The sequence below is a fragment of the Aythya ferina genome (assembly GCF_964211825.1).
Source record: "Aythya ferina genome assembly, chromosome: 12".
In the NCBI taxonomy this organism is placed as follows: Eukaryota; Metazoa; Chordata; class Aves; order Anseriformes; family Anatidae; genus Aythya; species Aythya ferina.
This window is the reverse complement of record NC_140308.1, coordinates 70,085-89,625: the sequence shown is the minus strand read 5'-3', so window position 1 is coordinate 89,625 and position 19,541 is coordinate 70,085. Positions and strand designations below refer to the sequence as shown.

At 38.6% G+C, this 19,541-nt stretch overlaps 1 protein-coding gene across 1 annotated transcript; it reads left to right on the top strand.

Moving 5' to 3' along the window:
• Positions 1-393: 393 nt before the first annotated feature.
• ADAT1 (adenosine deaminase tRNA specific 1) lies at positions 394-19,532 on the top strand. The gene is made up of 9 exons (XM_084532935.1): positions 394-807; positions 1,556-1,624; positions 3,804-3,858; positions 4,608-4,738; positions 5,430-6,045; positions 8,380-8,525; positions 10,245-10,344; positions 11,878-11,964; positions 18,157-19,532. The coding sequence occupies exons 1-9, from the start codon at positions 639-641 to the stop codon at positions 18,287-18,289; spliced, it is 1,506 nt and encodes a 501-aa protein (XP_084389061.1). The 5' UTR covers positions 394-638; the 3' UTR covers positions 18,290-19,532.
• Positions 19,533-19,541: the final 9 nt, after the last annotated feature.

Genomic DNA, 19,541 nt, shown 5'->3' with positions numbered 1-19,541 from the left:
CGCCGGCGCGGGAGCTCCCTCTTCCCCGATGCCCACGCGCTCCGGGGGCGGAGCCTGCGGCCGCGCGTGCGCGGGGGGTGGGGGCAGCAGCGCCGGGCGGGAGCGGGCTCTGAGGCCGCTGCAGGTTTCGCCGGGGCGCCGCTGCGGGTCGGACGTGGCGCCGGCTGCGGAGCCCCGCGCTCCTCGGTTGCTGAGGCGTGGCGGGGGCTCGGAGGCCCCGGGGCGAGCGCGGTGGTGCCAGGCACGTCAGCGGTGACGCAGGAACTGCGCCGGGAGGGTGGTGTGGTGAACACTGGGGGCCGCTGTGCAGCGGGAACGTCGGGGATCCGGCCACCTCGCCTGTTCCTGGGCTGTTCGGGTTCCAGCATTGTTTTGTTTTGTTTTGTTTTGTTTTGTTTTGTTTTTTTGTTTTTTCCTATTCCTGGCGATTTGGAGGGAGGGGAAGCCCGCAAATCTTTACTCCATATAACGTAGTGCCTATAAACTTGAAAGGGGTGGTGCAGGCGGTCCTTGGGCATTGGGGTCTGATACAGGAAGGTGCCATATGCCACAGGGTGGGAGGGTCTGAAAGGGTATGGGATATGAATTAGCGTGATGGAATCAAATTCTGCTTAGAAACTGGACGTGCACCAGGAGCCATGTGGTCAGCTGATGAAATTGCTGAACTATGTTATGAGCATTATAGGACCAGACTCCCTAAGCAGGGAAAACCAGATCCAAACAGGGAATGGACTTCACTGGCAGCTGTCGTCAAAGTGGAGTCTGCAGCCCGAAGAGAGGTTCCTGCTAGACTAGGGAATCTGCAGGGTAAGAATGAGTTGTTTTGCTAGCTAAGCAGTGGTGGCTTTCTTTGTTGCTTTTTCCTTTGCTTTCAAAGATACCTTAAAAACAAACAGAACAAAGTACCCCTTCCTGTCCCATTTCTCTCTATCCCCACATTCTTTATTCTTTGTAAGCTTTTATGGCTTCTGTCTGAAAAGACGGTAGTGGAATGCTGTTCTTTCTAGACTGTAATTAAGAAGGTGAAAGGCCTGTGTTTTGCTGTTCAGTAAGCGGTGAAAGTCTGGGCAGGACCTGAACATCTGAAGTAAATGCCTGCATAAGTGTATTTAGCTAGTCATAAGAATCCTGGAAAGGTCTCACTTCACCCTTTTTTAACAGACTGTGTTAGTGCACTGTGTATTTGCGTTGGTGCCAATAAAGGAAAAGAAGATGATTGCAAACTTCCATGTTTTCATGCAGATTGTATCCTGTAGTTATTTCTTATGCATATGAGGAATCCTCTGCTAGTGTTCACACAAGTGAAGTGCTTGTTGCCTAGCATATCAAGTCAGCATTAGCACCCCTGCTTTGGGATCATAGACTTTCCAGAGCACTGGTGGTTGTACCTGCTATGTTGGTTCTACAGCTGGTAATTTCCTGTCTAGGATGTCTCACTGCCTGCCTCTCTGAACCTGGCCTCCTATGTGATGTTCTGTGTGTTGTCTTAATAGAATAACTGCATAAGAGCAATACTTCTGTAAATAGCTTGTTCATTTAATGTCTTCATTTTCAGTAACAAAGGAGGTTGTTGCTATGGGAACTGGAACAAAATGTATTGGCCAAAACAAAATGAGAAAAACTGGTAAGTGTGGTTTAAAATCTAAGAACGGATTGGCTGTCCTTGCTTCCTTCATTCTGACGTCATATAATCAATGAAGAATGTCCAAGAGGTTGAGCTTAGTCTTCTGAATTGAAGCAAAAAATGTGAGGCAGTCCTCACCCCTGGCAAGAAGACATGTTTAGGCAGCCAAAATGGCTGCCCTAAATATTTGCTGAAATTGCAATTTTTAAATTAAGTCATGTTAATGAAATTATGGTAACAAACTTTTTATAATAAAAGCATGGGAAATTTACTATGGTTTAGATGTGATTCAAGTATTGATATCATTTTGTGAAAATTCAAAATCCTGTCCTATTGTGGGAAGTAACAGTTAGTTGCAATGATAAAAAAAAAAAAAAGTGATAGTGTTGAAAAAGGTTGTTCTTAAAAAAAAAAATATTTTTTTTTTTTAAAAAAAGGTTTTGTGCTTTACAACACAGAAGATATTAGAATTCAGTGTATCATATAAATGTATAGTGGCAGTAAATGGGATGGGAAGGTAAGTGCAAGGAAATCATTTACTCATTTTAAAGACAAATATGAAGATTCACAGATATTTTCCAGATATCGCAGACATTTTCCTTTGTTTATAGGAAATGTGAGGTACATCTGTAAATTGACCTGACGTATTTTTAGAAGCGTAGAAAGAGGATAGCATTAAATATTGCAGAAAATTGTCAGATTCCTAAATATCCTTAAGAATTTCCCAGAAATAAGCAGTTGATCTACACATTAAGGACATACAATTTCTCATTAGAGATGGCTACTGCTCCAAAAGATAGGAAGGTAGAAAATCCATGTTTCCTTTTAAAGGCCCTAAGAATGATCTGCAAATTAGCCTGCTGAGCTCTTTGGCACATTTTGTTTTCATTAAATCTTAGAAAAACACCTAGAAAAAAGATGCTGTAACGTCAGATTAATTAGGCCTTGTTTCGTGATGAACCCTTTAGTCTTTAATATGTCAGAAAAACAGAAAGTAAAATTATTCATGTAACTTTTGAGATTTTGATGATAATCCTCCTATCTGTTGTTACCCCGACAAAGTTGCATCACTGAGAGATAGGAAGGTAGAAGCACTAAGAAATAATTTACCCATTTTCGAGAAAAAATGAAGATTCATGTAGCAGATACTTTTCTACATAACTCAGAGGCAGATCATTGTCTTCTATCAAGAATTTTAGAGGCAGAAAAAGAATTGTTGAAGGGTTGATTTTTATGATGGCAAAAAGTTCTGGAGTAGCTTCTCCTTAATCTGCTGTGGAAAAAGGATAATAGTTGTGTGGAATATATTGCAGATGCTGTTGCTAATTAAAATTCACAAGAATTGAAAAAAGTAATTAATGTTTATAAAGACCTAGTAGCATGCACTACTGCCATGAGAAACTACCTTAAACTGTAGGGTAAAAGGGTGCATTTATTTATATCAGTAGCATTATTTTCTCTATTTTCATTCTTTCTCTTAGCAGAAAGGGTTATCGTTGATCTGGAAAGGACTTCAAAGGAGAACTGTAGGAATGATTGTGGATGTAGAAAAAGTTTGTGAAAAGCCTTCTGGAGTTCTGCAGTGTTGCCTAAGGAGCTGTTCAATCATGTGATGTTTTATTCCTGAAATAATAGCTGATTTACAGGTCCTGTTCTTTCAGATACAGCAATAGGTGGACATTCCAGGAAGCTTAAAGATTCACTGTGTAAACCTGATAAATGCCAGAAATATTTACAAAAAAAAAAAAAAAAAAGTAATTTAAATCATAGGGAGTAGTGCAACAAGAAACTTTGACTGAAAGGTTAACACTTGAAAACTATTGGATGTTATGTGTATGCTGAGAATATCATGATTTACTATTAAGAACAAACTTAAGGAAAGTTTTGAAGGAAGACAGCTTATTCAACTCAAAGGATTTCAGATAATAGAAGTTTTAAAATCTGATGTTTATATGAGTCTCTGACTTGTGGCAGAGTGAAGGACTTATCCTTCATTGTTACAGGGTTTTGACCTCCTTTTGTTGTGACTGGAAATTTAAATGTCTTGGAATAACCTCATACCAATGTTAAACATTCAAATTTTAGCAAATCTACAGAACCATGTGGTCTGTCAAATTCTGTTTTGTTTGTCTCCTTTTCAATAATTATGTATAACGTTTTCATTTGTTCGTTGTATTAGGAGACATTCTGAATGACAGTCATGCTGAAACTGTAGCCAAGAGAAGCTTCCAGAGGTGAGACAGGAAGTTCTTGTGCTCTTACCCAGTGCCACCTGAGGGTTGTTTTTGTGATGTGCTTCTGACCTATGGCTGAAATAGATTTTGCAGCTTCAGTGATGAGAATGTAACGGAGAAAGAGATAATATTATATCTTTTTTTTTTTTCCCTTTAGAAGTTTAACCTTCTGTGTTTTTTTTTTTTAAATGTCTGGATTGTGTTTAAGACTCTTGTACAAAAGTTTGTTTTTTCCTCATTACTGCAGGGACTCCACAAAGAAGTAGGATGTGATTTCCTGTGATGTCAATACTGGTCTTACAGTTTGCTGCCAAGGGTAGCCTTCTCGCTGTTTCCCATATACCAAATCTTACGTTTGCATAGGATAAGCTGTTTCAGGAAACTTAGGTGGCAGAAGCAAGTTTTCATTTTCTACTCTTTGATGTAGAAAAAACAGCTGTCAAATCAGATGACTGGCTGTGCAGGTTTTTTTTTTAAAAAAAAAAAAAGAATGGGAGGAGTAGACATCAGATATACAACGTGAAAATATAGTTAACTCTTCTGAACATAACCCTTTGAGGTCTGTTATTAAGGTTCTGGTGATGCATTTGTGTTTATGTTGAGAGTTGTCTGTAGAAGCATAACTGATTGCTTGGCTCATCAAATTACTTCTTCAGGGGCAAATAAGCAGGAGTGGGAATCTAAGTTTTGTTGTTTTCCCATGCATCAAAAGTGAAGTAAATGATTCTTGGAAACTTTCTGTCTAACAGGTATCTTCTCCATCAGATGTGCCTGGCCGTTTCCTACCAGCAATGCAGCATCTTTATTCCAGGAACTGAAACAGGGAAATGGAAACTCAAACCAAATATCATATTTGTTTTCTTCTCTAGTCATACCCCATGTGAGTATGTTGAAGTGAACTAATTTAATGGCTCTTACTTGCAAGGGACAGAAAAGTTTATGCCTCTCTTTGGTCTTTCTGGAGTGAGTGGGGAAGTAGCTCATGTCATCGGCATGTTCCCTGAGATGTACTTGACTGGTGCTTCACCAATACATTTGGCATTTTATCTCACTGAATGTAATCCACGAGCAGTCATTAAACTGGATATTCAGGTCATTATATAGTGGAATGCTTTGCTTGCTCTTTGAATAGTAATGATTACAATTTTCTTTTCCAGAAATGAGAATGTCTGAAGTAGTGTGTATTTCCTGGTTACTCTGCTTTAAATGTTGTCTTCTTGGGCTGAGCTTTCAGTGAAAAAGCACTGTCACTTTCTACAGTTCCTGAAAAAAACCAAAAACAACAACAAAAAAACAACAATACTGTCCCCTCAACCCAAAACTTATTATGGAATGGAATGCAACCTTTTATTCTGTCACAGAAAAGACTATTTGGTTGAGGAGGGCGGTAGGGGGAGAGCTGGGAGAACAAACAAAACCAGAAACAAACAATGTTTGAAGAGTGTCTTCCTGTGACTACATTTTCCTGGGTGCAAATCTGTAAAAGCTAGTAGTAACCATAATATTACAGGAGTGATGTGTTTCAATCACCAGACATGTTGCTAATTTTGATGCTATTTCTTTTGCTGTAGGTGGAGATGCTTCTATTATTCCAATTAGTGAACCAGAGAACCAGCTTTCTAAGTCAATGAATGGAGCTGATGCAGCTGGACAGTCAGCACAGTGTAGTAGTAACCATGATCATTTGGGTTTTGAAGATAAAAAGAAATTGGAGAAAATGTCAAGTAATCATATAATCAAGAGAATGAAACATAATGATGGTGGTTGGTTTTCCATGATCACTGAAGATCTGCCTGTTCAGCAAGTATTTGTGAAACCAGAAGGCAACGCTAATCCAAAGAGTTGTGAGTGTTCTGCACAAATGCAAGCAGCTAAAGAGACTGGCTTAAGCAGACTGAAGGCAGTAGATGTTTATAGAACTGGAGCAAAATGTGTACCTGGAGAGCTGGATGATGCCAGAGTACCTGGGATAGGGTATCACCGTGTAGGATTATTACGAGTGAAGCCAGGTCGCGGGGTCAGAACATGCTCTATGTCCTGCAGTGATAAACTGGCTCGCTGGAATGTGTTGGGGTGTCAAGGAGCTCTTCTGATGCATTTCCTTCAATATCCAGTGTATTTGTCAGCAATTATAGTGGGGAAGTGTCCATATAGCCAAGAAGCTATGCGGAGAGCAATTATTGAAAGGTAAGTTCTCTCTTTGGAAATCACAGAATTGAATGGGTTGGAAGGGACCTTGAAAGATCATCAGGTCCAACCCCCCTGCCAAAGCAGGTTCCTTAGAGCAGGAATCAGCTAGCTTGTATGGAAGCTGAGTTGTAGAAGTCACTGTCATACAACTATCAGGACTTAGCACCAAAGTCATACTTTGCAAAGTGTGGATTTCTGCAAATTCACATTTTGAGAAAGTAGGCCTGTACAGTATGGAGAAAGATGACTACTGCTGATGATGATCAGACTTGAAAATGTACTGAAGAATTTGCATTAGATTCAGGATCCACTTGGTTGTCCCCTGATGGAGCAGTGAGAGGCTGTAACCCACCAGAGCTTTTCTAGAAGCCTTCCAGCAGAAAATGAAACCTGAAAGGAGGTGTGTTTAAGGAATTTTTCAGCAAAATTGAACTTTCTTGAACTTCTTCAATATTTTTTTTTCCTCAAATAGGAGCTTTTTATTTATTTATTTGTCTTTATGCCACGAAACCATTCTGAATATCCTTAAATTCTCTTTTACAGAAATGAGTTGCTCAGCAAAAGCAGCTTTTATTTCTTGGAAATAACTGAATAATAGAGTTCCCAAAATTGCAAATGGCTGAACAAAACATTCCTTAAATTAAATTAAGCTCCCAAATATGTCCATCCCGAAGGTAATCTGCCTAAAAAGGTTCCAGATGAATACTGAGGTAGACTTCTTGCACGTTTTCATAAATAGGGTGAGTTAGGAAGGTAGTGGATTTTTGTTGCTTTCCAATGTTTCCCTCACTGACTTTAAAATAACGTACTTAAGATTTTTGTTTGTTAGTTTCTGTTTTCACTGTTTCGTTATTTAGTCCTGGAAGCAGAACATCCTTATGTCTCTGCTATGTGACTACTCACTGTGTAATTAATTTCATTTTTGTAAATGTGCTGTTGTCTTCAAGAAACCATATATTTAAAGGTTATAAAAATACTGTCTGACTAGCTGCTTTTGCTTTCAGGTAAGTAACTCGTGGTTGTCACGTTACACATCTCTCTGCAGTTGGAGCATGTCACTCAGAAATAGCTTGCTGTTAATATTACATATGTACCCTTTATATATGCACTGCAACAGTATACCCTTACAAAGGGTAACGGTGGAAAGGATGTCTTTCTGGTTGTTCTTACAAAACCTTTTAGAACTTAACCTGGATTTAACTTATTAGTTCTTATTAATCTCTCACTGATTTCAGACCGTAATTACTTCCAGCAATTATTAGGGTAAAAGATGTATTATTTAAAACATTACTTGAAGGGAGCTGTAGTAAAAACTTTTTTCTTCTGTTAAAGTCTTACTGAGCTTGAATCCAAACTTCAGATTTTCTAGAAGACTAATATCTGGGTTATTGCATATGCATGCAATTGCATCTCATGGAAAATTTTAAAATCACTGTATTGTCTGTCTATTCTCAGTAGAGGTTAGTCAAAACTTTAGAACAATACTTCTCAGAGTTTATGTGCTCTCAGATGTGCTGTGCAACTCATGGAAACTGAATTCTGGACCTAACACAGAAATTGCAGTGATTGAGTCTATTTAGGTTTATGAAGATGAACAGTGTTTGGCAACCAGATAAGAAAGTCATGATTTCAGGTCAACACTTGGTTGCATTAGCAGTAGTTGTCAGTTTGACCAGCCTCATCAGTTCTAGGTTGCAAAGTCAGGCACTTTTTCAGCCTATTACGTCTGACAATGCAAACCTCAGTTTTAATTCATTCTTGCTTCATATAAGTACCGTGAATAAACAGATGCTGTTTTTTCCTCCCTGTATGTTCCTAATATCATTCAGAGTGTTACAATAATTGAAGGTAACAAAGCTGAGATTATACATGAAACTTTAGGTATATTTTGTGTCTTTCTGGTCTTTAGTTCTGAACCCCTAGGTCCATAAAAACATTCATGTAGTATGGTTGACTGTGTAAATACATTCTGATTATTTTTTTCTGTTATGATTTCAGAATTATATTGCAGTTTTTATTCTGCCTATCTTCTATGGAGTTGTAGTAGGTTTTGATTAGACCCGTTTTAAAATCAGTTTGTTGTCCTTTTTCTAGGAAAGACAAGGTCTTACTAAACTCTGTGGCTTTGTGGTTTTGTTTGTTTTATAGCCTAAACAAATACTGTTTAGAAGGGGAAAATGTCTCCATATCTCCTTGCATCTCTTACAACTCACGTTCAGTTCACTTTTAAAATGTAACATGCTTTTGATTATGTAGGGAAATTGCATGGAATCTGCTTGTCCTGGAAGATGAGACTTTAAATCACGTGCATTTTTCCATTATTTACTGTAGGTGTCAGCATGTCTCATTTTTACCAGATGGTTTTCTCACTCAGGAGGTTAAACTGCTGCAATCAGAACTTCGATTTGAACATAGCCGTCAGGCAGTCCAGGAAGTTCAAACTAACAGCAAAACAAAACTTGTTCCCTGTAGCGCGGGTGAGTTAATTTGGACTAGTTGTGTAACTGTGTGCAGAAATCATAATATAAATTATGTGACTTTGATGTTCCCTAAAACGTAACATCATTCATTGCCAGTGCTAGAGGCAAAGTATGACTTACATCAAGATATTAATTTCAGAACAGAACTTAATAGTATTTGCAATCTGCCTCTATTTTCCTGTAAACACTTTTCAGACTGAATAAAAACTAAGTCAATACCATTAGGAATTTATAATCTAAACAAAGGTAGAAAATAAACAGCCAAGACAAAAGTTCTGAGGGCAAGAAGAATCAAAAGAATTCTTGTTTAAGTTAGTTTTGTGTTATCCTTGGTAATGAACAGAAGATATGCCATGCTGAGTTATGATTATAATCTCTTCAGAACTCTTTGAATACGGAAGGAATACAGAGTAGTGTAGTATAAAGGTTTAATTGATACAAAGTTTTTGTACATTACATTTTCTGTCATGCTGAGGAATGAATTTGCAAGTCATATAATTTAGCAATGTGGCAATTCAGCAATGTGGTCTCCTTTGGGGGGGAGGAAGCACTACTGTATGTGTACGGGTAAGCATTTTCTCAGGACTTAGGTGTGGTTACCTTCTGCTGTTGTATATTTTTCTGGCTTAATTGGAAGTTATTCTCTTAGAATAGACCTGATGATAAAATAGAAACAAATGTCTCTTTAATTAAATTCACAGATTCATTAAATTGTATACAATTTACAGGTGCCAGTAGGGAAAAGATTTTGATACCATGAGATAGGAAGCAAAATATATTGTTGAAAATGCTGTGAATTCACTTAACAAAAAACATCTGAAGCAAACTGTGACCAAATATACTAAATAAAAATTACTTCTACTTTTCTATTTACTCTTTACCTTTATACAGTTACTCAAGTCATTCTGTTAGAAGATGGTAAATGATACTTTATGAAACAGTTTTGCATATATTATGCTAGATTGAGTTTTTCATGAGCAGAGGAAAATCAGAATTAAGTCTAAATTTGTTGCAACTCTTTCACGTGCTTGGAAGACAGAAATGAGAATGAAGGGAGCAGAAATGATCTCAAGACAGTAGAACTTAATAGTATTGTTGTTAGGCTATGTAGGTACAGACTGGGCATGTCAATCGCTTTTGTTTCTGGTGACGAGCCTCTTCAGATGCTTTGCTAGTTATTTATAAATTTGTAAGGTAATTGCATGCTGAGTTATAGCATCAAGAAGTATACATGTACAGTCTAATATTGTAATTACGTATCCAGATGGGGGTAAAAGATAAGGTTGTTAGCATTTAACAACTCTTCCAACAAAGTATTTTTGTTTGACTGTTGGCTAGTAACATTTTTCAGGTAATGTCTACAAATATCTTTGTGTCAGTTACGAAATGTACAAAGAACTATTTAGAGGATGCACAATATCATAATAAGGAAAACACAGGTTGACTGGTACCAGTAGTATGGGGGTGTGTTTTACAGCCTGATACAAAATTATGCCATCTGACTTGGGAATTATTCACTCTTTGTCTAGACTGGATACACCAAGGAGAGAATCCCTCTAAAAAATGGGAAAGTTATGGAGCTGTAGGCTAAATGTTTAAAGAGGCATGGGTTCTCAAAAGAGCTGAAGAGTGTGTGTATTTTTTCTTATTTTTCTTATTTTTTCTTATTGTTTTTAGATGAGTTTCTGTTCTTTTAATAAATCCTTTCTTCCTCAGCTATCAGTTGGAGTGCAGTTCCTGAACAACCTCTGGATGTCACCTCAGATGGTTTCCGGCAGGGAACAACAAAAAAGGGGATTGGGAGCCATCAGAGCAGGTGAGAGTATTGTGACACATGGATGCACATATCTTATGTTTTAGCATACATGCCTGTCTCTTAGGTCACTGCGGTGTGTGGTGGCATTGTCAGAGCAGAAATTCTCTGAGTGGGGAAAGGTAGTGTGGATAAAGGAATAGTCATTGTGTAAGGGAGAGAAGGTGAGAGGAGCTGAATGAGGGCAAACAAGTTTATCCTGTTTCTTGCATGTCACTGTTTATAAAGGAGAACATTGTCAATAATAGTAGTGGGGGATTATGATCAGTATTCCTTAAAAGACAGCTTATTTGTTGGCAAAGGTGGGAAAATTTTTACTTTGTACCTTTTGAATTGAAGACTGAAGGAAATGAATGTGTTGCATGACCTTTTTTACAGATTTCTTTTTCTGTAAGAGAGTCAGCTCTTTGTTAACAGCTTTTGTGGTAAAAGGTCCATATAAGGAATTTGTAGCCTTAATGTAGGGGGGGTTGTTCGATACTAAACAAGACTTGTATTTCTGTTCTCTTTTTTTTCCCCCCTTCAAGGAGCCTTTAGGTGATTGGGGGGGATGTGGGAGGAGGGGAGGAGGGTTGTTTGGTTTTTCTCGGTGGAACATATTAGATAACACTAAATCTCATGGAAGATAAAGTTGACTGACTAAAAGTAGTTTGTAAGTAGTCTTCTGGTATGTGCTTTTGCTTAATTAACTAAAACACCAAAAACTACAATATGAACTTTTGACAGATTAACGTGAAAATTTTAGAGTACCTTTGCATGCCAGTTTTGGGGTTCTTAACCTAAAGCAAAATAGAAAGCACATTTTCTTTTAATAATTCTGGAGAGTTAGCTTGCATGTGTTGGAAGACTGAATTGAATTAGTCATCATGAATATAATCGTGTAATAAGAATTTAATTCCATAGAAAAATTAGTTTGTTTTAAAAGCCCCATCCATGTTTCATGGAACACCTGATATGGTTGTCTGACTTCTGGGAGAAGAGAAAGGCTTAAAGCTGAAAGCTGACAGAGATGCCTGTGGTATCCTTAAGACCTTTCAAACTTTTACTTTACTTTTTGATGAATCTATTTGTATTTAACTGCCCTCCATCTGTTGCTGAATGCATCCTTGTCACTGTTGCAACAAGGGCAGCACTGTCACAGATGTTTCTTCTGGTTCTTTTATTTTTTTCTGAATAATACAAATTTTCCAGTTTGAACAAGCTCTTCAAGTCCTTCTATACTCGTGTGATCATTTCTGGGACTAGTCCCTCTGCTTCAGCCTGTGCTATAATTGGGAGCAAATTGATGGTGCAGTCTTATAACAATGTGGCAATATTAAAATGTCCCCTCTGCAAACTGATGGTGCTAGCTGGGACAATAGGGGCAATACAGCTCTTTGTCAACATAACATTTAAAATTAAGGTTTAAAAAAAGAAAAACAATGGGCAGCTCAGGTGGGGTATGAAAAGTTAAATGGTGGAGCAAAAACGTTCAGCTGGAATGTATTACTGTAAGCATCAAGAGGAAGTGCATTTCTGATATATTTTTTCCATCAGATCCAAGATCTGTAAAGTGGAACTCTTCCATGCATTTCAAAAGCTGGTGACAAGTATTTCACAAGAGAATCTACCAGACACTCTCCGGTAAAGAAATTTTCATAATATTTATGTGAATAAAAAGTTATCCTCATGAAACTCAAGAATAATGTGTTGATACTAGAACTTTCCAATGAGTCTCACTTGAGATAACTCCATTGTTAAAATTGGATACTTAAAGAATACAGCATATCCTTGATGGGTTAGGAAGAGTCTTTCTGGTTTTGGTGTTTTGCCTCATTGCAGAAATAGCTCATTAATGAGAGACAGAAGTTGCAGGTGTTTTGTTTGTTTGGAGTTAAGGCTTTTGCTGTGAAGAATTGCTGCTTTTGGAAAGAGTAAATTTTCCTGATCACAGAGACATGTCCTGCTCTTGCAATAGATGTCTTCTGGACCCCTTGTAAGTCTGTTCAACTTTCTGTCTTGTCAGAAAGCTACTCTTTTTTTTAAAACAAGTCTAGGCTAGAATTTTCTTTCAGTTAAGTGTATGATGGAGTAAGAGCTAGCAAGGTGAGACTGCAGGGCTGTTTCCACTATGTGTGCGTTACGTAGATGGAGACTTTCTGGAAAGAACAGAAAGAAGCTTTTGTCTGAGGAAGCCATTCTTGGGGATTTAATTTACACCATTAGAAACAAGTTGGGATTTTTAGGCTGGAGATTGTATATGAGACTGGATGATTATCACGTTACACGTTTGGTGGTATTTCACCTTGCTGTACCTGATGATTAGGAGTTATAGCTTCATGGATAGAGAAACATACATCTCAGTTTGGCTTAGAGATTATTCTGAGTGATGCAGAATGTGCCAGATCTGTTGCTTTGGTAGGTTTATTTTATTTTAGTCTTATTTCAAGGTATGATCTTTCCACCTCTAAGATGAAATCATAGCAGATGTTGAGCTAATTTAACTGCTTGTAGCTACTGATGGGCATTCTTAATTCAGTTTCAAATATAAAATTACCAACTCTTTTGAGAGGGAATGGCTTCTAACTTGTTCAGTCACTGTAATTTCCTCAGAATAGAGCATGAAATAATTCATTGTTGAGTAGTTGACTCATTGTGCTGATTGTATGCTGCTTATGCAAAGTCACCTTACCTCAGGCTTTTTCTAGACTTAAGTAGCTTTGTAATTTCCTTTGACTTTTTTGTCCTCTACCATTTTTCTCTCTGGGCTTCTCCTCACCAACTCCAGCTGACTTGCAGATGTGGCATCATTTTTAGGCTGCACAAACTCAGTTTATACAGCAGAGATGCTAGCTCGCCAGTCAGCCTGTTCAGTTGTTTTCCTTTTGAAGTCTTCCCTTTTTCCTACTCTTCAATTAAAAATCAAAATAAAAAGTTGCTTTGCTTCCTCCTCCTTCCCTTACCCTTTCTGCACAATATTCTGTTTTCTTCCTCTGTATTCCTTGTAGTCTGAATTCAAGTAGACTTCAGATAAACAATTTGAAAGTGTGGAATTTCTTCCTCTGAACTCCTGTGTATTCAACTCTTACCCATTTTTTTTCCTCCTACGCAAATGTAGCTTATCTCCTCTTATAGATGGTTGGCTCCTGTGCTATGCTGTCACACCATTTATTTTTCTCTCTTTGCCCCTACATTCCTTCCCTGCCTTTTCTGGTCCACTTTTTGGTCTCTTGGCTCCCATCTGTTCTGCTCACCCAAGGGAATCTCATCTTTACTAGAGCTTGTCTTGTTAGTTTTGGGGTGTATTAGGACAAGAATCTTCCTTTATTTAGCCCTTTTCTCACCTCCTGTTGTCCACTTAGGATACTGGGACAGTTAAAGCTTGATGTGAAAATAATGTAGTAATGTTCTTTTATTTTCTTCTTTCCTGTATGTAGACATGCTTCTCCTGCTTTCTGTCCCTTCATTTCTCCTTCATTCTTGACACCTCTTCAGAATCGGTGCAGGCACTGTTCAGTTGGAACAGGTTGAGAGCATACTCAAAGTAGAAGATTGCTGGCTCCTCTTAAAAAGCATGTTTAGGAAATTGTGGTGATGTAGTACAACTAACATGCGAAGCGTAACATTTAGCAGTTGCTTCTTTTAGGTCTTAGGTTGGTTTACTTTCAGCTGAAAACAATGAGATGTTTGACTGGTATTATCTACTTCTTCACCAAGAATCAGATAGCGTTCTCTTGCGCTATCCCGTTTTCTTCATTTCTGATAATTCTGATCTGTCTTCTGTGCCTTACTTGCCCATCTCTCTAACTGGACTATAAACAAACATTAACATCTTAGACAACTGCTTACCTCCACCTGCCACACTTCATTCTTTTCTGCTTGACACCCTCTCACATGTTGTTTTGTTTTAATGATTGAAGTTACTGGTACATAAATCCTTTAAAACCAAAACAAATAACTATTGCTGCCAGTCAGCTGTTTTATTCAGTCTTCTTACTGGTTACATCTCACGTGCTGCATCAATTTCATGTTTTCTGTGCTCATTGTTAAGGGAGGGATACAATGCAGTTTTGGGTTCTGTTGTGCCATTGCTAATCTGAATTGTTATGTGAAAACCTCTATAGTTATTATTATTTCAAAATACTTGGTGGTAGTATGGCAAAGACATTTTTTTTGGATTGTTGTTTGTTTTTTCTGCTGGCAGAATCTTGTTCTTCATACCTTGTTCATAATGTTCATAACCTGGGAAACTGAAAGCCTTCTTTTGTGGCGTCCACCCTACAGAGTCAGCAGGCACTGCAGTCTGTGCAGGGTGTGGCTAGCTGCACAACCCTTTTTGTGAATCTAAGTGATACTTTGCAACAAAAACCTAGCCTGAGTTTCTTGCTGGGCTTGTTAAATGGATGGCTGATCACCTTTTCTCTTAACTGTGATGGGTCCTGACTACATTTAATACTGTGTTTTCTTTCTCCTTCCCATTCAGACTGCATTATGTATGGGTGATTCCGGTTCCGGAGAAGCCTCACTGGGGAGAGGGGGGTAGGCTGTTCTACAGAAGAGTATGTGTACTAAGGGTACAAGGACTTTTAGATGGCTAAGATTAAAATGCCTAAAGAACAGAACATTCTCTTGGTTTCATGTTTAAGATGCTATGAGAATCAGGCAAAGTATGGTTTCCTGGCAGCCTAGCATTAGGGGTTCACCGCTTATTTTTATATATTGAACATCTATAAGCTTTTATCCTCTTAGATGTGATTCTTTTTTTTTTTTTTTTCCCCATAAGAGTAATGTTTTGGTCAATGCCTGACAGTGTGCAGCAGTGCATTGTTTTTCTTCATAAGCTGCCCTGCTTCAGCTCAGTTTTGCACGTGGATGAATGTATGATCCTTTTTAAGCGTAGTGGTGCTGGTGTAATGCTTTTTCCAAGTGTGTGACACTAATGGCTCACCTCTCATGCCTCTGGCACGCATTGGAACCACTCTGCTTCTCTCCTGTACTGTAGTCTAGTGTTAAGATTGGAATAGTAAAGGGAAACATAAAAGGAATGTAGACAGTCAGACCTGGATAGGCTAGAGATCATATTATTTACAGGACTGCCTGGGTCAGCAGACAAGCGTTCATTTCTGCCCCTTCCTCCCTCCCCTCCAAAAAAGTCACAGGTTCTTCATTACAAATTCTTGGAGTCTTAACGTCCCAAACATACTAGAGATACAGACAAATCATGTGGCTCTTTTGGCAGTTGTAATGTACTTTGAATTTGAAAGCATTCTTTCCATGTGTGTATATATATTAAAAATTTCTCATAAGCCCAAGGCAGAAGTTGAGCATGAATTAAAAAAATCTGTTTCATTTGGGCCACTCTTTGATGAAACTGTTTAAAATGCAGCTTTCTGTTACATCTGCTGTTCAGTCCTGTTGCAATGTTGCCCGCCTGGAGAATGAGATCTCAGGAGGCTGCAGTTATATGTGGTCTTGTAACTGCTAAAGTGAATTGGAAATACTGAGCTACTTCTCACTGCATATCCTGCTTTCGTGCTAGCTATGTTTTCCCTTACTGTCTACTATAAAAGTTTCATAACAGAACTCTGTTGAAATAATCTAAGTTGGGAAAATTCCTTACGTATTTTAGTTAAACTGGATCAGACTGCTGGATATACATTTAAAAGCCATTGATTTGCCAGCAAATTCAGGAAAAAAGCAACATTTAGCAAGGATGAAATAAATGGCTAGGCATCAGTCTTTCTCTTGGCTCTGTGGCTGATGGAAGAATCTATGTATATGTGTATAGTGCCATCATCCCTAGCAAATCCAAGGAAAACATGTGTTTCGCCTTTTTTACAAGACTGAGCCAGTCCAAAAATCTGTGTTCTGTAGGTTTCTTTCTGATTTACAACCATCCTAATGCAAACAAATAAGTAAAAGTAGCTGTGTTTTGAAGATGTAAACAGCATCTGATATTAGCTCTTCTATGGTGAAGAACAAATATATGTCATTAGATGCATTTACAGTGAAGAAAGATAACGTCAAAATCTTAAATGTGTCAGAAGTACTTCAAGTATAGAAAGTATGGTAGCATAAAAGTTTCTTCCCAAAGACTGAATCGGTCATCAAATTTGAGTATAAGCATACACTTTGCTCCTTCAAGAGTTGTCTTGTAGTGGAGTGGAGGTGCAGGTGGCTTGCACCATATCTCTGAGGATCATGCTGGAGTACCTGGGAGAGGAACAGCTAGCCTACACTAGAGATTTGAGGGAGCTGGTTAAGGTCCACCATCCAACTAGGATGTGTGCTGTTTCCTGAACACTGCTTATGCAGATAATTGGTGGTCTTTTACCTCTTTAGTGATGCTCCTATAGCATCTACCATTGGTACTGGGATTCTATGCCTGTTCCATTGAGCAGGTGGAGTAGAGTTGCAGTGGGCCTTTCCACAGAACTTTCAAAAACAGCTCAGTGGTTAGTTGCAGAGTTTGAATAATGTGAAAGAGGTAAAGAAAGCAAAATGAATTGGCTGTGACAAAGAGTGCAGGCAGGTTTGTAAGAGTATCTAAAAGAAAAGTTGTGGATGCCCCATCCCTGCAACTGTTTGAGGCTGGGTTGGATGGTGCTTTGTGCAACCTGGTCTAGTGGGTCCATGGTAGGGGAGTCAAAACTATATAATCTTTAAGATCCCTTCCAACCCAAATGATTCTGAGATTCTATAACTCTCCCATGTTCAGCAGTTGAGTAGGCAGGTTCTTTGCTCTTGCATTGTCTGAACCTTGGTTCTTCTGTATAGTTACTATCTCATGGTTTGCTGTGCATGTCAGTGTTCTAGAAATACGTTTATAATAGAATGCTGAATGGCTGAATTATAGCTTCTTAGGGTCTGCTATTCTGCAGTGTTGGGTGGTGGTGATGACTGTGGTGCCTTTAAGCATGAAAGTTTGTTCTGTAACCTAGTGCAATGGTTCTCAGACTTTTTAGATTAGGATCCCTGGAGCAGTTTGGCTCTTCCTCTTTATTGAGGAATGTCATGTTGCCTGTGAATTTCCCTTCATATTGGATTGATGTTTAAACATTGTGCATCTCATGTGGTTTGACACTGGTAAAGGGAGAAGAAAGAGGCTGGAAAAGAATTAAGTTATATGAAATTGTTTTAGAGGTGTTTGTGCTTTCTCTCTCCTATGTGTTCAGATACTGTTGACCTGTATTTCCCTGTTTTGAAAACCAATGGTATCACGCATTCAGCAGAGAGACTGGTGGTTTTCCTGAGATTGTGGGGAGCAGGTGCTACATAATGAAGAGGGGCAGAATACCAAAACTGAGCCTCTTACGCTTTAGGGAGAAGATAAAAGGAAAAAAAATAGTCTCATTCTTCCCCATAACTCCATGTTAAAAAAGAAATACTCTTCTTCCCTATTCCCTTCCCTTCTGGCCAGCAATCACATCTGTTCTTCCAGCAAAACAAAGCTACTTCAACCCAATTCAAAGCACCCATCTCTAGCCACTTTTTCTGCTTTGGTCCTACGTTTTTTGCTAGCATGGGTTTTCCATAACCTATTGTCACACAGTCAGGCACGGATACTTCTGTTGCTGGAGAGCACGTATGAAGCGTGGCAGACAAGTTACTGTTTTCTTCTTTCATGAGACTGCTAACGATGTCTAGAAACACTGACTTCCTCAGCACCTGCGCCTCTCCAAGTCTCCCTTAGAAGCACAAGAGAATTTCACTTAGTGTGGAAGAGCTCATAGGGACATCATCATATTCTTAAATGCTTGATTGTTTTTTTCATTGTCTTACAATACATCCAATAGAATAATAGACAATTTGTTGTTGTTGTGCACTTTCTGTCAGGATGAAGACCCTAAGAACATACTGGGACTACAAGGAAGCTGCATCAAGTTATCAAGAAGCTTGGAAAGTGCTGCGCAGCCAAGCGCTGCTGGGCTGGGTCAAGAATGCCCAGGAATACCTGGAGTTCACATGAGAATAAAAGCAACTGTAAATACATCAAAATGCCCTGAAACCCAGCAGATACCTATGCTACTCAAGGGCCAGTAAAGATGTCCTCTAGTTCCTGTGCTATAAGTAGATAAGACTGAAAAGGAAAGTAAAATCAGAGATCTCTTTGTTTTGGTTGATTTGCACCCTGCCCTGCACTCCCCTCCCCCCTTTATTTATCTGTAGAGAAGAATCACTGCATATTTAGTTCTGAACTGTATGAAACAATGTGCCTTCAAAAGTAAGGAAGCAGTGATGCGAATCATCGTTTTTCTGAGGATATGATTTATCAGCCATAGTCTGTTGAAATGGAAGTAATGTCAACTGAAATTGAAACAGTAGTATGGAAGAAGGGCTGTCTTTTTAAAACTTTGGTGCTGGTTTTCCTTCTACTCTTCATAATGTTGTGATTGCTTTTGTGTTGCTGGGACAACCCTAATGTATAGTAAGTATTATTTTTATAACTCTTGGCTCTTCTTGTTTGGTGCTTGCAAGAATTTTCTGTCTCCCCACAGAATTTTTTGCTCCTAACTGGAAATAGTAGTTTTGTTCAAGGGTCTTTTCCTGGAAGTAATCCGTATAACTTTCTATTACTAAAAGTAGCCAAAGCAGAATTAAGAGTGCCGGGAAGAAGACTGTCAAATAATACTGTTTGTTATCCTGTGTATCTCTTAATTTCAGGACTTTGCCAGAAACCCCTTCACAGTTGATGTGCTTCTGTGGACAGGAAAGAAATCTCCTGAATTACTTGGTTCGATCTTGTTCAACACTGGGTTTTTATTGGTTGTTTTTGGTTGCTTGCTTGCTTGGTTCAGGGTCTGTTTTTTCTTTTTCTCCAGTGATACGTGGTTCATTAAAAGCAGGGATGCCGTAAGCATTTATGTCAGTGTTTCCTGGCCAAGTGTTCATTAATAGCCTGGCAAAGGTGAAAACACAGTCTTTGCAATCTTTGCCTTTATGTTTTATTACCAATAACATCTGCATGACAAAACAATCCACATTGCTAGCTGGGGGGAGGGAGGGGAACAATGGGTAATCATCCTCAAGCTTTCTGTCCCAATTATTACCTTCTGTGAGTAATTTCAGGACTGTGTCACTGCTACTGAGCATGCTCCCTTTCTGTACTTTTTCTGCTATAACCTACTATTCCTAAAATATTCGGACAATGTAATGGCAGAATGAAAGAAAGTGTTTAATTTGGATTTTAAGAATTCTTTAGTTATTTGAGATTTCTGTTG

Excerpts from the sequence above, each read along its gene's own strand:
- ADAT1 (XM_084532935.1), top strand. The coding sequence starts at position 639 with ATGTGGTCAGCTGATGAAATTGCTGAACTATGTTATGAGCATTATAGG. Across the intron at positions 8,526-10,244 it reads ACTTGTTCCCTGTAGCGCGG|CTATCAGTTGGAGTGCAGTT; the intron begins GTGAGTTAATTT and ends TTTCTTCCTCAG. Across the intron at positions 10,345-11,877 it reads ATTGGGAGCCATCAGAGCAG|ATCCAAGATCTGTAAAGTGG; the intron begins GTGAGAGTATTG and ends TTTTTCCATCAG.